The sequence below is a fragment of the Anopheles darlingi genome, chromosome 3 (assembly GCF_943734745.1).
Source record: "Anopheles darlingi chromosome 3, idAnoDarlMG_H_01, whole genome shotgun sequence".
Lineage (NCBI taxonomy): Eukaryota > Metazoa > Arthropoda > Insecta > Diptera > Culicidae > Anopheles > Anopheles darlingi.
Window position 1 is genome coordinate 62,779,801 of NC_064875.1, and position 17,241 is coordinate 62,797,041.

Genomic DNA, 17,241 nt, shown 5'->3' on the forward strand with positions numbered 1-17,241 from the left:
TAAAATAGAACATTACATTTAAAGCTAAGCTTCCATCGCTTCTCTCATCAGCTGGAGCATCATTCTGCAACTCCATTAAAACTAAATTGAAGTGCTTACGAAACGATCCAAGAATGATCATAAATCAATCCGTACCGCGGCGGTAAAGGCGGTTCTATAAATTTGAAATGCTTGGAGAGTTTTTAACAATTTATCTTAATCCAGACCGCTACACCGCACCGACCGACTAAACGTCGTTGGCTGGCTGACGGATCCATCATGACGACGGTTCCTTCGTCCGCTTCTGGGCTCCGATTAGCTTATGGTTGTTTGATGGCGCAAGGATAGAGCGACCATCGTCAGTGTTTTCCTCGCTCGCTCCAGGATTCCCGGAAAATACGTTAGCTAATTGATATTCTACGTGCGGCTGGGGCAGGTTATAGCTGCCGCAACTGAATTTGAATACCGACCAGACGCACCATCCGCAGCTGACGGTAGCAAGGTCGTTCCATTGTTCGCCACCGCCCAGAACTCGAGTGCTTCCTGCGCTCCTGGAACCTGGAGGGAAATGGTAAATGAAAGAATCATAAGCCACCTGCTGGTTGCAAACCGGACCGCACGTCAACCGTCTCCCGGTTTGATGGGCATGAATATGAATGATGCTCTCGTGACCTCTCGTGACGGATGCTGCATCCTGATGCAGCTTCCTGGTTCCTGGCACCGGATCGTTCTTCCATTTTCTATTGTGATCCACCAAATGCTGCTGCTGCTCCTTGCTCGATTTCATTTTTACATATTTATTGATTTGTTTTCGTTGTGTGTTTTTTTTTGTGTTTGCTCGATTCTAACTGATACTAAGATACTAGTTCGTACGGAAGCGCCAACAAACGGCCTCGAGGTGGGGTCCCGTTTGGACGTGTCCGCCGCGGATTGAATTGCTTTTCGCTCGCAACCCTATCACCGATTTGCGGGGCGCACAAAAAGCACAAAAACCAAAACCAAGTCTTCGTTCGTTCGTTCGTTCCAAAGATTGACTAAATTGAATTTCGTCCCTGCTGCTTCTGCTGCTGCTGCTGCTGCTCCTCCGCTCCGCTTTGTATTGAGATAAATTAATATATTTGCATAAACTCGCGCGTACGTGATGTGTATCAGCGTGGCGTGACCTAATTCATTGCTAACCTCCTCGCGTCAATTTCCTCTTATCTTTTCGTTATTGTTGTAAGAATAGCTAAGGCGGAGTGTCCATAAAAAAAAAAAAAACAAACAAAATATAGTATACGGAAAACAGTAAAATTCACAATCAAAATGCTGTCTTGTTTTTTTTTTTTTTTTGTGCCGCTCTTATCTGCCGCAGATCAGTGTGGCCGCCGTCATAAGCACGGCAATTGCACGAAGAAGAAGGGCAAGCAAGGTCGAACATCTCATCTAAAAACAAGCGACAGGCAGCCGGGCGACCATAGCTAATCGAATAAATAACATTCTAAGGGACGTCGTCGTCGTCGTCGTCGTCGTCGTCCGCATCCGGTTCCGCTCCGGTTCAGCAAGATGGGCGCCGTGGGAGCACCTGCTGGCGAGCTGGGTGCCGGTGTTAGGTGCTACTAGGACCTGGAGCTGAGGCTGAGCTCCTCTCCCTACCCTCCTACTGTACACAGTTAGCGTTAGTGGGCTTATCAGAGGTTGGCACGAGGCTTGGCAAGGGTGGGTGGTTTTTTCGCTTTCGGCGGGTCCGAGGGTCCAAGGTCCGGCTGGCATCATGGTGCATGCATGCATGATGCACCGCACAACCGGTTGCACTCCTGGTTGCCTAGTGACTTCCGCTACGTGCGTGTCATCATGCCATTTATCATGATGTTGGCGAGTGCATTTCGACGCTTGCGCCAGGTGCCCATACCCTGCGAGTGGTACTGCAGCTGGGCGTACCACTGTTTGGTCTTCGTGCCATCCTCAGCCTGTAACCCAGGAAGGAAGAAAGAAAAGTGAGAAGGAATCCAAATTAAACTCCCGAAACAGCCAGTTAGCCGGGATGCCCCGTTGATGGTACCTTGAATATGAAGGACTCCTTGGAGAGTATCTCCTGCACCTCGAAGTAGTCCTCCCAGTCGTGCTCGGAACAGACGACACACCGGTCGAGGAACAGTGGCTCCCGGAGCAGCGTATACCGGCCACCCTTTTCGCGTACCAGCAACAGCGATGCCTCCCGGATGCCGGTATGACGCGGAAAGCTGAGCGTTTCCGTCAGGGCACGATCGGCCTTGTAGCTGGCCGTTGGCTGTCGAAAGGAAGAAAAAAAAAGAACCAGAAAAGCATAAGAGTTAGAGCATAGCAAAGGAGCGACATCGCGGTACGGTAAAGCTTCATCGTGATTAGTGGCACCTCGCTGGAGACTGACCAGCACCGGCCGTGGTCGAGTACAACGAGTCACGGCTTCACGCTGTTCGCTGTGATGGTCCTCGGAGGGATACAACAATGGAAACATAATGCGCCCGTATGATTGTGTTAGCTAAGCTTTTTCGTGATGTGGCCGGCGAGGAGCCGCATTTGCTTTCCGACTTCAAGGAGGAGACCCGGTACGGCACCAACTGCAATCAGCGCTGTTGCTCCGGGCGACCAAACCATCTTCATTAGTGGGCGAGGTTTACGGTTTCAGTTCGTTCGTTGTTTTTGGCGAAACGACGAAATTGTTTTGACTTCTTATCGTGCCCCGCCCGCGGTCTGATGGGACCATTTTTGGGATGTTGGGAGCATTAAAAGCAATTAGTGTCGTTTGCCGAAGGGATTCGGATTCCACAGCACAGGAGTGTCCTTTGTTTGGATTAGCGTCGGCCTTGTTCTTACCTTGCCGTTCGTCACCAGCAGCGCATTGATGGAGGTCAGCTTGATGGTGCGGCTCTTCTTCCAGTTTCCATCGTTCGGTTGCGTGAACAACAGTCGGCCTTCGATCGCAAAACGGACCTCCTCGTGGTTCCACTCCAGCACATCGACCGCCATCTTGCGCAGCTTAATGTTGATCATGTCCAGCTCGCACGACAACCGGCGGCCCGGGCTGGAGGATGAGATCCGTCGCCACAGTTTCGTCGGCACGTCCTTCGCCTCGCGGTTCATGTGGTTTAGGTGCAGTTCGATCTTCTCCTGTGATTGTTTCAACAGCTCCTTGCCCTCCAGATGACCGGGTGTTACTTTGTATAGTCGTGCGAGTAGCAGCGGATACTTGGTCACACGTTGCACCGGAACCTACGGAGAGAGAAATAAGAAAAACCAATTTTAGATCCCTGTGAGGTCTATAAGGTCAAGCCTAAGAGGAGATTTCCAAACCATGAGAAAAGAGTTGAGGTTCATGCGCCGCAGGACAGCATTCTCCATCTGCGAGACACGCAGAAAGATCCGCAACAGTTCCTTCTCCTTCTCCAGATTGGCCAGCAGCAGGCTGGCGGCACCCTGCCGGACGCAGTAGCTCTCGAACGCGTGCAGCATCGGGGCGGCCTCGAGGAAAATCCGGCCAATGTTCACCGTCAGCAGATCATCGTCGCCCTGCTCGGTCGCAATGTCGAGCGCATCCCGCATCCGCTCCGCCAGGAACTGGTTGTTCTCCAGCAGCTCTTCCACGTTGAGAAAGATCGCTGAGAGCTGATCCTGGTTGAGCAGTCCAGCGACCAGCATCGGCTGGTAGAACTCCTCCAGGATGATCTGCAGATCGCGCCCATACTTCTCCTCCGTCTCGACGATCTCCGTGATGATCTCCTTCCGCTCGGCCCGCTTCTTCCCGCACTTGCGACACACGAGCGGTGCATACATGACGCCCGATTCGGTCACCTGCGTCTCCACCGGCCCATCACAGTCCTCGCACAGATGGATCGGGGCGATCTTGTTCAACAGCGACGCCGAACCGGGCATCGGATGTTGCCACCGGCTGCGTGACGTTTTACTCGTCTCCGAACCAACGCCGGAATCGTTCCGCTCGATCTCTGCCGACGCCTTAGGCCGCTGCCCCACCCCAATGCCATTCGTCGTCACTACACCGGAGGTCGTCGTCGAGAGCGATGCATCCTCGCTCGAATCACTAATACCGGACATGTTGCTCAACCGACTGCTAATGTCCGAGATCTGGCGCTGATGATGCCGCAGATCGGCGATCGGTTCCGATTCCTCCTCCTCCAGGATGATGTCACTCGCACTGCCAAACTGAAACGCGTACGTTTCCACGTCCTGCGCGATGCCCCGTTCCTTCGCATCGACCAGATACGAGAGGATGTCGTACTTGGAAGCGCCCTCGAAGATGGAGCGCGCATTGCGTTGCTTCTCCAAATCGAGATCATCGATCGGTGGTGCCGTCAGTGGTAACGGGGGCGGTATCTCGTTGATCTCCTCGTAGATCGGATCACCGTTCAGCCGGATCGACTCGTAATGGTGATCATCCTCGTCCTCGTCGTTCGTCGTGTTAATCTCGATCTCCGACAGGGTGGCATCCACCAGCATCTGGTAGAACTTGCTGCGCGATGAGGTCGTCTCGTCGTCCACGGTCAGATCGCTGCTACAGCTCTGATAGCAATCGCTCAGATCGGCCAACTGATCGAACTCCATCAGCTCGTACGCCGCCGCAGAACCGTAGCTATTGCCCGAGCTGACGCTACTCCGTTTGCTCGCATCCTCCGTCGATTTCGCCGGCGCCGGGCTAGTACTCGTTGCGGTGGCACCACTCGCGACGCCCAGCTTACTGCGCTCCTCCTGGATCTTGAGTAGCGACTGCTCGATCAACCGTGACACATCGTCCTCGTCTTTGGTACCGCTCAAGTCCAGCCCGTTGCGTGACTCCTTCAGCCGTAGCAACGAGTTCTCGATCAGCTTCGCGATCAGCTCGTACTCTAGCCCTTCCGCCAGCTGGTTCAGCGTTGGATCCTCGAGCAGCTTTGCGATGAAACTGTTCCGGCATACCTTCGCCTGCAGGCTCGTCGATGCAGGTTCCGTCGATGGTTTCAGGGTACGCCTCAGCACCACCGGTGTCAGTTCCGCGCAGGACAGAGCGCTGTGGACACGCTTAACCATCGTCGTCGTCGGAGGTGTTACGCTCGACTCCTGCGACTCCTGAACTGCGGCCTGAACACGCTGGACTTCCACCGTCTCTTTGGAATCGTTGCTGCAAGGAACTGGTGCGGTGACAGTAGTGGCCATCGGTGGCTCCTCGTGCGCCTTCTTCTTCTTCTGCATCTCCGGTGCATCCCTTTGCGGAGTGTAGTCCAGATTGATCAACGTTCGGCCACCATTCGTCAGCGTACCGGTCGGTGAGCCGGGATTGCTGCCATTCCCGATTGGTATGATGGAAGTACCAGAGGTGTTAACCGACACCGAGCTCGGTGAGTCCCCCGGCAACGCGCGTGTTCCTACGCCATGATAGCTCAGATTTCGCTCGTTGTTGCTCGCTATCAGTGCGTCATCCTCTAAAGGGATCGCTCCGGTAATCGTCATCTTATTGCCACGGCTCTGTAGCGTTGACGTCGGTGAGCTTACGCTGATGGTGATGGTGTTTGAGGCCGTCTGACGTATCTCGGTCGGTGAGACGGATAGCGTCGTGACGGCATCGTTCACCACGACCGATGACTGATAGATCGTCGTATCGCTCGCACCGTCGACGTTAACGGTCGAGTAGCAATCATCGCCCGTGATCAGGATCGATGTCATCTTCTGATACTGCTCCTCATCCGGTTCCGGATCGTGCCGTATCTCCAGCCGATGGACGGCCCCACTCGTCGAGATGCTGCCACCGGTGGCGATGGGCGATGGGGAGCTCGTCCCCATCTGCAGCACCGTCCGGGAGGACGTCGAGGTGGAGCTACTCCGGTCGCTGCTCGAACGTCGCACACCCGTCGCCGAGATGAGGCTAAAGCAAAAATCCTCGTAAACGTCACACTCTCGGCCCTCGCTCACGGCACTCGCTTGCTGCTGCTGCTGCTGCTGCTGCTGGGGACTCCCGGTGGTGGCTGCCGATGGTTTCCCACTTGTCATCGTTCCGGGTGGTGGTGGTGGTGGCGGTGGTGGTGGTACTTTTGGTCGCACTTTACTACCATTCCCACTCGAGACCACCAGCAGCGATGCTACGGAGCCAAACGAAGAGTCCGACGAAGAGGTCGAGGACGAACCCGAGGTCGAGGAAGCGGTCTCCTCCTCGAATGCCACTCGGGAACTGGCACGGATCGGACGTACGCGCAGTGCCATCGTGTCGATGAAATGGTCCACCGGTGGCCGCTCCTCTGCCGCCATCACAGCGGACGCTTTCGTTGGTGAAGCACCACGGTCACTGAAGCTACGGTGCACCGGACCGGAACTGTGCTGGAACACGGTTGCCACTGCCCTCGGTTTCGTGTGCTCGACCACTCCATTCACTAAGGAAACTGGAACGATAAGAAAAGAGAAAGAACGAAAATTAGAACGTCGTCAGCAGATAGTTCCCCGGGGAGAGAGTAGAGCATGTTAGGTTCCGTGGAGAAGTGGTGGCTGCTGTCACCTGAAGCAAAAGTAATTAAGCGACTTGAAACCATTGAGGGCGAGCTGAAGGAGCTGCTGTGGGGCTTCTGATAATCTATTCCAGGTCAACAGCTAGACCAAACCCCAAGAGTGCCGGTTGTGTGTCCGTTTCCCGGGGACAGCAACTGAGCAACTCGCCGACTTGCTCAATATAATCGTTGGAATGGATGCCTTTTCGATGCAATCACAGAATTCGACCTCGACCTCGGTTTACAGCAGCTTGTAACAATGAATGTCCTTGTTCCAGTAGTCCGGTGGAAATCGATTTGGTTAAAGAGGTCAAGCTGCTGCCAATGCGCTGCCAATATGTATAATGAACCGCGCCGCGATCCAGCAGCTCGCTTCTCGAGGTTCCGAGGTTTGCTGGAATTGAGCATCTCACTTCTACGGAGGTACCTTGGTGTTTTTCCAGCTGCTAAACCCGTTGTGCTAGTTGAGCAACGGAATGCTCACACGCCGGGCCGGGGGTCAAACATCAAGGTTCCACCCATCGTCGTCGTCCTTACTGTCTTCCCGAGTCTAACGAGAAACGTTTGTTTGCTGTATTTCTTATCGTTATCCCTGCATAAGCTCGTTGTACAACTGATGTTGCCAATGACGCTTTGGAAGCATTCCATCCCCCTCTCATCGCCCCCAACCATGAGACCGGAGACCGTCCCTCGGTACCAATTGTATCGTCAGCGTCAGAAATGCACAAGGATGAATCGGTAACAAATTGCTCACTCGACCATTCGCACTCGACTCAAAGTTCATATGTAAATAGCCGTCGAGCTACAGCGGGGGACACACATTTCCGGGAACTTCCGGGGGTACGGGCGTATAAATCAGGGTCCTTTCGATAGCATTCACCTGCTGCTGCTGCTGCTGCTGCTGCTGCTGCTATTGTTGCTGCTTTTGCCGAGGGTTTATCGCTCTGACGCAGAAACGCCAGTTGGACCAAACGTACCCAGGCGTTACACACTCAAAGACTCAAGAAGAGAAGGTCAGATAGCTGGCTGGCGGTGTTACTGGTGTTGCCTCCCGCGCTCATGTTATTTTATTGCTCGGCCCAGTGATTTATGCTAGTTGCTGTCCTGCTGCTCGAGTCGGAACGACGACAATCGATAAGCATCCCATTTTCCGGGGGAAGATGTCGACCTAACGACTCCCTGGGTCGTCATTGGGATCCGGTATAATTTCATTTCACCACCACCAGCGCTACCACCACCAGCAGCATTCTGACGAAGCAGTGGGGATTAAGGAGTTGGCGTCACTTGAATGGACGCTACTTGAAGCAGGAATGTAGTGTGCCGACAAATTTCCTCCAAAAGCACACCAAAGTACTGACACCGGGTAAGGGCACGTTTCATCAATGAATCACATCCCAAAACTCCGTCGGAAATCTCTTGTGAAGGTCAAGGATTCTCCGTACCGTTCGGATCAATGGTTCAACCGATACCGAGGGTTGTCGGCTGTCAAAGGGATATGACCATGAATGGGAGGATGAGGATCAAGGGATCAAACAATTTCCACCTGATTCTATCTAGGGGTTTCTCTGTTTTCTTAGAAAGTGTTGTATGTTTTGAGTTATCTTAAGGCTTCAAAGATTAATATTGCTTATAACCTTTATCGAAAGCGAAGCGAGCAGTTCATTGCTCTTCTAACAACGTTCAAGTGATATTTGTATAAAATTCCTATAATTTTGTATCTTCAACAGCTGCGTAAAGTTGTTTGTGAATTCTTTAAATTCATTTGCCTCTCGATCCATGGTCTCGATCGTGATGAACGGTTGCAACGCGTTGCAACGCATTTCCCCTAGAGCGATGCGGTTGTTCCGCTCGGTTGCAATTGTAGTTCCGCTAGCTAGCTGAATGCACCTCCGGAAGCACCGGAGTGTATCGAGGTGGCACGAGAGGAACGGCCGAAAACAACCGCAGCGATTAATCGCACCATCTGCGTGGCTTCCTAGGCATCGTGCAACATGCCAACCGTAGACCCAATACCCAAGTCACAGGCCTGACCAAATCAAAGCCCCTCGCATGCTCGTACGCAGGCCTAAGGGGTGGGGTTGGGTTGGGTTGGGGTGCCAAATTGCCGAAATGTGCCGCGAGCCGGCAGGTTCGCGCGAACGTACAACCGGTACCGGTACCCATGTCTATGCAGGATTAGCATAAACTGTAATTCTCTATAATTAGCGGGCATAGCAGCAGCAGCAGCAGGTTCAGCGGACTATAACATCAATTCTGCCACCACGAGGCCTCCTCGTCGTGAGTTCGCTTCAAAGTTATCGATTCGAACGCTACTCGACAATGGCACGGTTCCAAGTTTTGCGTTCAGCCAAAAACATGTTGAAAAACGGGGACCGGCCATTATTTAATATCGAATCAATTTCGGGGCTCCCGCATTACCTCTAGCACGGGGCGACCACCAGCATCTCGTTGTACCGCGTTGTCGATAGGCGACGATGGACTAATCCCCAGGCGGCGAATGGCGGCCCTTTCCAGACCAGTCTATACGAACACTATGCTAACCGATGCCAGCCACGGATCGCGAAATATTTGAAATAATGCGTCATTTTAATTAGCATCCAGCGAAGCATTTGTACTTTGCCCGGTTCGTCGGAGTATAGTGGCCCTCCGCCGGTAGCATAGCATTGTTCTGGGTATGGGGTTGCCCATTATTGTCATTAGCTGCAATCACTCAATCACGAGCATATTTGGCTCTCGTTGGCCGGACCCCACCTCCCCTAAAATGGCGAGTTCCATAATCCTTCGGAGGTACCGACCATGTCCACCTCCGAATGCTGACCGAATGAGGTCCTTTGTTCTGCCGACCATTACGATGGTTGGCTGGACGTGATTCGAGGGCCACATTACGTGGCTTTCAATTTTCCCATTTAGGACCAAGGTATGGCTTAGTTTTGAGGAGCGCCTCAACTCGACCACAATGGAGTGTAGTATTAGGAAATTTGTGGATGACCAGCCGCCTCTCGCAGGTGAGATGTTGAGATTAAACGTGGTATGCTGCTGTTGTTGCGACGCTGGTGATGGTCAGTGTCGCCTAAACTGACACTAATTACCAATCATCCAATAAGTCTCCCGATGGCTTAGTGGTTGCATGTGGTGGAAGCTGGTCCGTTTAATGAGTGATTAGGTTTCTATCGGTTCAATACAAATCGGTTTAGTAAACTAACTCGACCGGTGTGCATTCCATTGATGGATGAGGTCGATTGTGATACATAAGCTAAACATTCCGAAGCAGAACGCGAGCCTAAATCTCGTATGCGTAGGCTTTTGTGTAAATAAGCTACATTCGCAAGGATTTGATTATATTTGAAGGGAATGGACTTTGAAAGGCGAAAATTTGATTAAAAAATATTAATGGAGATTGAAACAACACAAAATTAACAATTATCGTATGGTTATTGATAAACATTAAATTTAACGATAGATTCAAAAAACTTATTTTGTTAAGTCGATAATGTAATGCAATAAAAATTGAGATTCTATGTCAAGAAATTTGCAATCCTAAACCAATCATTAGTAATCTGTTGACGAATTAAATTGATAAAGCTTTGCATACAATAAGAAACTTATGTAAATTAATTATCCAAAAACGATTACAAAATGCTCCAGCAAATGTCTTGAACAATGAGAATTGACTTACCATCATTATCACTGCCGTTGGATTTGGACAGATTAACCACTCCAACGACTCGAGCGGTCGGAAGGCCCGACCTCGGCGTCTCACCACCATCGACCGGCCTTGCCATCGCCGCCATTGCCGGCTTCTCGGAACGTTCACCACCGTACGCAGCCTTCAGGGCGGTAGTTCCGGCGCCAGCTTGCGATCCTTCCGCATCGCCGCTTGCTGCGGTTCCACCGTTCACCGTAACCACCGTATCCGTGAACAGCATCTGGGCGAACAGCTTATCATCGTCGATGACTTCGTTCTCGACCAGAAAGTGTACCTTCTTGCGAGCGGCCACAGTCGTCGTCGTCGTCGTCACGGATCCTTCGGCTGCGCCCATTGACTCACCATCCGTGAACGGTGTTGGCAGATAGAACTGTGACCCCCGTTTATCACCGTTGGCTTTTACGGTCATGTGACGGGCACTGACGGTGCCCGATTTGCCGAAGCTGTTGCTATCCTCCGCGGTGGCCGCCGTCGTCAGCTTGGCCAAACGTTGTACGAGCGTGTGGTTTAACCGGATCGTATCGTACCCCGGACCGGCGTTTCCGGCCGGATCGGTGCTCCGACCGTGTTCCGACAGTACCGAGTTGGCCGGTGTTGGTCCAACCGCACCCGATGGTGGCCGTTTGAGGATCGATTTGATTGCACTTTGCATCCCCGACTCGGTTCCGACCGAGAGCTGCGATGGAAGCGATCGGCCATCGTCTTCTTTGGTACCCGTCGTCTCGCCCACCGTCGACGGCAGCTGCTGTTTCTTGGTGCGCGGTGGCCGTTCCGGCGTGCTGTGACCTTCGGCATCTACGGCGGCGGCGGCGGATAGCGGTTCACCGTTCTCCTCACCGGTGGCCGGTGCCAGCTCGATCGGATCGTACACGTACTCCTCGACGTCATCGTACACGGTGGGTGGCCGCGCGTCGTCGAACAGCTTGATTCTTTGGCCATTGATTGCCGCAATGTTGTTGACCGGATGGGCCGGATTGTACCGGTTCGCGTACAGCGTGTCGAGGATGTTTTCGTACTTTTGCGCGTGCAGATCGAACTCCCCATCGCCGGTATCGTGGGGTGAGAATTCATTCAGCAACCCTTGGCCACCACTACCGCCACCACCGCCGCCACCACTCAGCGAGATCAGATCGTACGGATTGACGTCACAGCGCAGGATTGACTTACGGTTCGGTGAGGCACTCGTTTGACTCGCCGAGGATACCGTACCGGGCAGCTCGTCCGGCAATGGATCGTCACGTTCCGAATCAACCCAACAATCCTGGAACGAGCTGAGCTGCTTGTTCGTACCGGTCCCGGACGAACCGCCGGTACGTCCCTTGCCGGTCAGTGGTGAAGGTGAGCGAGCTGATCCACGCTTACCGCGAGAAGGACTCGTACTCTTCGTGCGACCCCGGAACTTTTCCTTCAGACTTGTCTTCACTGACTTCGAGCCCGATCCCGGCGCTCCGGATACCTCGGACGATTGGGTGAGTCGCGAGCGGCGCATAAAATCGTACGGATCCGGATTGCCATTGCCAAGGATCGAGGGACGTGCCTTCTTGTTGCCGTAGCTCGAGGCCAGCTTGACGGTGCCGGCACTGGAACGGACCGGCGGTGGTGCTAGGTAGGTGGCACCGGACGTTAACCGTACCGTACCACCGATCGGGGCCAGGGGTAGCCGTGATCCTTTGCACTTCTTGCACACTGATGCCTTCTTGATGTCGCGCTTCGTGCCACTCAGGTATTCCGGGCAGCAGCAGATCAGGACGGCCATCTCCGGCGGTGGACAGTAGATGGCCGGAAGGTGCGCCAGATGGGGCAGGTGGTGTGTAGGGTGATGGGGTGGGTGGGAGAGTTGGAGCGGTGGTGGCATACCACGCACCGTCCCGTACACCCAGGTTTCCGCGTACTTCATCGTGTGACCATTGGACGCGATCGACGACGGTGTGTGGCCGGACGAGACGGAGGCGTGACTGAAGTCCACCGATTCGTAACCGTGCTGCGGTGTTGTCTGCCGATGATGGCCACCACCTATCGGTACCAAGGCAGTGCCGGTACCGGGGCTACCGAGGGAACCACTCGGCTTCTCTTCCGGTGTAGTTGGTTTACTGAGCTTAAGACGCTGTCCCCATGTTTTCTTACTTTTGTCCGAGGATTTCGCAATCTGTGGAAGAGAAGAAAAGGTAAACCTTGTTAGTTTGTGATACTTAATAATTGATAACTTATTAACTAGACTACTTCTTTGTTTCTCTAAAGGGTTTTCTTCCTTTTTTTATATTCAGATACTTGTTCAATATGTACTTAAGACTTAATAACAGTTTCTATTTGATCAAGAGTGTGCTACTCAACATAATATGTCTTGGAGGATTCCCTGGCCATGTCTTATTATACGTGACCATCGAAAGTGACCTCCAGATGACCTGGTGAACGTCACACCAAGTGCACCTCATCGTTCAATTTGTGTTTTCCTTATCCCCGCCCCATATGCTATCCAGTTTCCGGTCACGTCCACTCGTAGCTCTTCTCACAGTAAATCCCTCCAGAAATCGAACGAGGATTTGCCTCTCCGGTGTGATTCCGCTTATAACAACCGAGGCGTGCGAGCCGAAATCAAGGCAAACCGGCTAGGCATGGTGAGTGAATGGCAGTGAATCTCGAGAACCAAGTCACTCGAGGCCTGTCCATAATTTGGTCCTTTGCGGCGCAAACCAAACAATGTAACCATACCGTGGAAGTGGTTAGACGCGTCCTTTGCTATTGAGACTACTGTCTTGAGACTTGAGCAAGCCTTGAGCTTTTCACAGCCGTTGCTCCGTTTTTGCTACTTTGTTTGTGCTCTTTACCACGAAAAACAAATCCGACGCCATGCGTGAGTGGTTGGTACGTTCACGGTTGAAGGTGTGACCTGGACCTGAACCCGAACCTGGACCCGGACGACCGCCAGGATGCAGGACACCGTTCTCGTTCTCATCGCTGCGAACATGTCACGTCGAACTTTATGAACTGAATCGAATCATAAAATCATGGTGCCCAGATGAAACACTCCACGTCCTCTCCACGGTGATGCGTTCGCTTCCCTCTGTCGCACGGTCAGAATGGCCAGCTCGAGAACCCCGGTGGCCATCACACGGCGCGACCACAATGCAATTTGCGTAAGTTCGTAAAATTATGCTCCGGCTCATCGAGCACCAGAATCGAAGTGTGGGGGTCTTTCTTGCACCGTTCGCTCGCTCCCAGGGTACAGTAACAGGAAGTGGGGAAGCTAAAACAGTATCGGTTTCAGTCATCGCGTGCACCACCCAAGGGTGGTGTGATTTGATTTTCCCATTTCCTAGCCACCGCCGCTGCCGCTGTGGTCTCGCGAGAAGATTTTCAATTTCCCGTGCTCACGACCGAAGAAGAAAAATAAGAAGAGGAGTGCGCGATCGAACTCCCCCCGGGGGGCATCCCGGTGCCATGGACGGGCTCTTTATGGCTTACCGCATCATGTCGTACGTCAGAGCGCGGCCGAAGGCTCTGCCAGATGCTTTAAGACGATAATCTCGTCCAGGAGTTTTATGATCGTATTTACACGCGGCCTTTATGGCACTGCACTTCACCGTGTCCCGTCGCCAACGCTCGCAACCGGGGGTCACTGCTCTACACTAGCTGCGGTTCTTGTTGTTGTTGTTGTTGTTGTGTCGGTGACAGGTTATTCAAAAGGAACGTTTATTGCATTTGCGGGCACAACCACAGCATGAGTTATGATGCCGACGATGCCCACATTTACCGCAGCAAAACTCTTGCGCGGAAATCCGCCACAGATTTCGCAGGAAAGGGATTGATCGGGAGTTTGGTTAAGAAATCAAAAGTTTTTTTAATAACATTTGACCAAACGAGCTGCTCCAGGGCTACAGGGGCATCTCTTTGTAACGAACCTCGCAATTCCTTTCGGAAGCAGCCCGGGGGATTGGGCCAGGGGATCAATAAAAACGGAAACCGAAACCACTGGTGGCGAGTGATAAAAAAAAGAGCCCCAAAATCCCACTTGGTTCCGCATATTTGCACCGGAAGCGCCCATACGTTCCGGCTGTTTACCCTCTCCCCGTTCACCTTTTTACTACCTCCTGCCTGGCAGCCGTTTTGCCAACCAGTTCGCGTAAAAAGAGAAAAGACAGTAAAGTAATGGCGGCTCGTATGGATCAGCTCCCTAACCGCCATAAACGGTTCCGGGCGCGCGCTCCACTTCAACGCATCGCTCAACTCTATCCCCAGCGTGATCCTATTTCCATACGATTTGCTTCAATTTCACCTGTCAATGCTACTGCTGCTGCTATCCCGGGGTAGTATTACGCACATATGAATTCAATCTAACCGCAGCACAGCACTGTGAGCATAAGCTGCACCCCAAGAAGAGATGATGCTCTTGACCGGCTCGGGTATCATTGCTCGTTTGCTCGGGGAAAACTATTTCAATTACAGTTGGCATTCAATCGATCAATGAATCGAGCGGGATGCGGGGTATAATATTGGAAGCGATGCGTTGTAATCCGAACACTGAAGCTGCCGAGTGTAAAAAATGGTCACTAAACTTCAATTACACCGAAGCGCAGCGAAGTGAGTGAAACAATTTGCTGGAACATTAAGTAAGGCAAAGTGTGTGTTTTTCCAGGTCCAGATAAAACTTTATCGAGCAAGAGCACTGAAAGAGAGCTCGGCTTCAACTTTGTTAATTACGAGAAATGCAATCCTACGTGTTTTTCACAGAAGTACGTTGAAAGGAAGTCATTCAACCAGAGGCATTCATAAATGTTATGCAATTGGATACGAGCACTATTCATTGCTCTTTAGGGAATATCTTTTCCCTCTTCATACGTTCGCCCAAAAAGAACTCCTACATGTTCCTAACATGAAAGAGCATCACATTCAAAAAAGAACGAGTGCATACGCCACATGCTCCGTTGATATAAACTGCAACGATGGATGCTGTATGCAAATGAAGTCACTAGAACGGAGCCAAACAAATTATGAAAAGGCGCAACTCTGGTTCTAATTCGAGACACTGAACACACAACCACAAAGATCTGGAGGTGAGGTGTTGGAACAAACAGCAGCAGGTGTGGTTGCTGGTATTTGAAAACGTTTTCGCGAGGGAACGAAGTTTATTAGATTAAAAAATAAAGCTAGCAAACAGCTTGCTAGCTGTCGGTGGTGTCGGGGATGCGTAAAAGTTGAAATTCATAAAATGTAAACTGTTTAGCTGGGAGCATGTGTGAGGCATGCAACAAAACGTCATCGAAGAGCAATGGAGCCAACACAAGCATTGAAAAAGGGAAAAGAGAAACTGATTAGAATACCCTTTTTGTGAAAACAATCATTGGGGAACCATATTGCAATATGGGGAATTTTCTGTTCAACAAAGATAAGCCGCATGGCTTATCTAACGTTTTAATCGATTTAATTCACACAACAATCTACAGATAAATAAATTTAATTCAGTTTGATAAATGTGTTGCTCCTCCAAAAACTGGATCACCGAAGATACCGTGCAGATTGATGCAAATTTCCCGTTTCCCTTTGATCCCCGAACCCGAATCGTAACTCGTAAAGTAAACCATCCCAAGGCAATCAAACAATTGGTTCATCTTGGCAATCAAATGTTCGCGAGCGTTGGCGCGCGCGCCGCAGGGAGTGAATGTAAAACGAAAAATTGCTCGCATCCTCCGAAAGGTACCGAAATCAAATTTACGATCGATGCCACGGACGACCTTTCCACATCGAACATCCCGATGCTGGCCAGCATTAGCCGTTGCATAAGTTTCCCGCGATTCAGGCGGCCTGCGTCGTCTCGATTACGTCGCGCAAATCGTCAAAGATAACGGCGAACCATCAAAAAGAGCTTCGCGAATCATGCGAAATGTGACATTTCGCCAAACCTTCGATCGACCTTCGATGGTGACACCTTTCCTTCGCTGCCGGTGAACCGGAACGACGAGGAAGATGAGTTTCCGGTGCCAGCCGGGAGCAGGAGCATAAACCCGAAGCGGAAAACAACATTAACAACAACCCCGCTGTCAACGAGTCAAACGAGATCAAACGGACCATAAAAATTGATTATCAATCCAAATGCGTGGATTTCAAAAATGTAAAATTTCCAACAAACATCGACATGCGCACACACACACACAGATAGACAGATAGGCAGAGTGTGACAACTGGTCCACCGGTCCCCCCAGGGTGGTGATGGTTGTGCAAAAAAAAAAGCTTGCCTGCGACAACACCGGAATGAATTAGCATAATAGCTAATCCCCCGCGGGCACGACCCAAACACAACAATGTCCGGTCTATGCTGCGGGCAACCTGGCATCCCCGATCTCCCGATTCCCTGCGTTCGCATCATCAACATCATCAACATCATTATCATCATCATCATCTGTTTGTCCAGCGAGGAAACGAAAACACGTTCAGCGCTTCTCTTCCGGTTACGTTGGCGCCGCTCGAGGGTGTTTGGGGATGATGCTCCGATGATGCTAGTAAGGCACCACACCATCCTTATGATCACGGTCGCGCGCACAATCTGCATAATTTCTGCATTCCTTGTGGACCGTTCCGTGCCGTGTCGTGTCGTGTCCCACTCGCGGTTATCAAATATTGGCCCGCACGAAGCTTGTTTGGAGAGCTCTGGCTATTACGAAACGGTTTTTGTGATAATTTGGCGCCCGCCTTTTTAATGCCTGGGATGACATTTCCCCCACCAAACGAAGAATGTCTAATGTATTCGCCGCGTGAACTACATAGCAATACGGTAACGCAAACGCACGGCCAATGGCCAACGTTAATCGTTGTGTAATCGAGTTATGTAAAGACAGGACAGGTCCAGGCGTCTCAGAACGATGGAGCGGCCACCAACTTTTTTCCGATTGCGTTCTGGTTCGCGCCAATCATAAATCTCGATTTCATGGTGCCGGTTGTGGTCGCGGAAGAAGTGACCTCTCTTGCCTAAGGGATGACACACCGGAGATCGGCCTGCTCCCGATGATGCCAATATCTAGAGAGGACACAGCAAGCAGCAGCAGCAGCCCAAACTACTCCCGGTCACGTCATACGCTT

The 17,241-nt window shown here is 51.7% G+C and overlaps 1 protein-coding gene across 1 annotated transcript in view; it reads right to left on the reverse strand.

Moving 5' to 3' along the window:
* Positions 1–792: 792 nt before the first annotated feature.
* Positions 793–17,241, reverse strand: part of LOC125954537 (mucin-19) — a 94,620-nt gene continuing 78,171 nt past the window's right edge. Inside the window, exons 8-12 of the mRNA XM_049684932.1 lie at positions 10,141–12,316; positions 3,292–6,362; positions 2,815–3,210; positions 2,021–2,248; positions 793–1,928 (exon numbers count right to left, since the gene is read on the reverse strand). Coding sequence (XP_049540889.1) covers positions 1,797–1,928; positions 2,021–2,248; positions 2,815–3,210; positions 3,292–6,362; positions 10,141–12,316 — 6,003 coding nt within the window. The 3' untranslated portion in view covers positions 793–1,796. The remainder of the gene's footprint in view (positions 1,929–2,020; positions 2,249–2,814; positions 3,211–3,291; positions 6,363–10,140; positions 12,317–17,241) is intronic.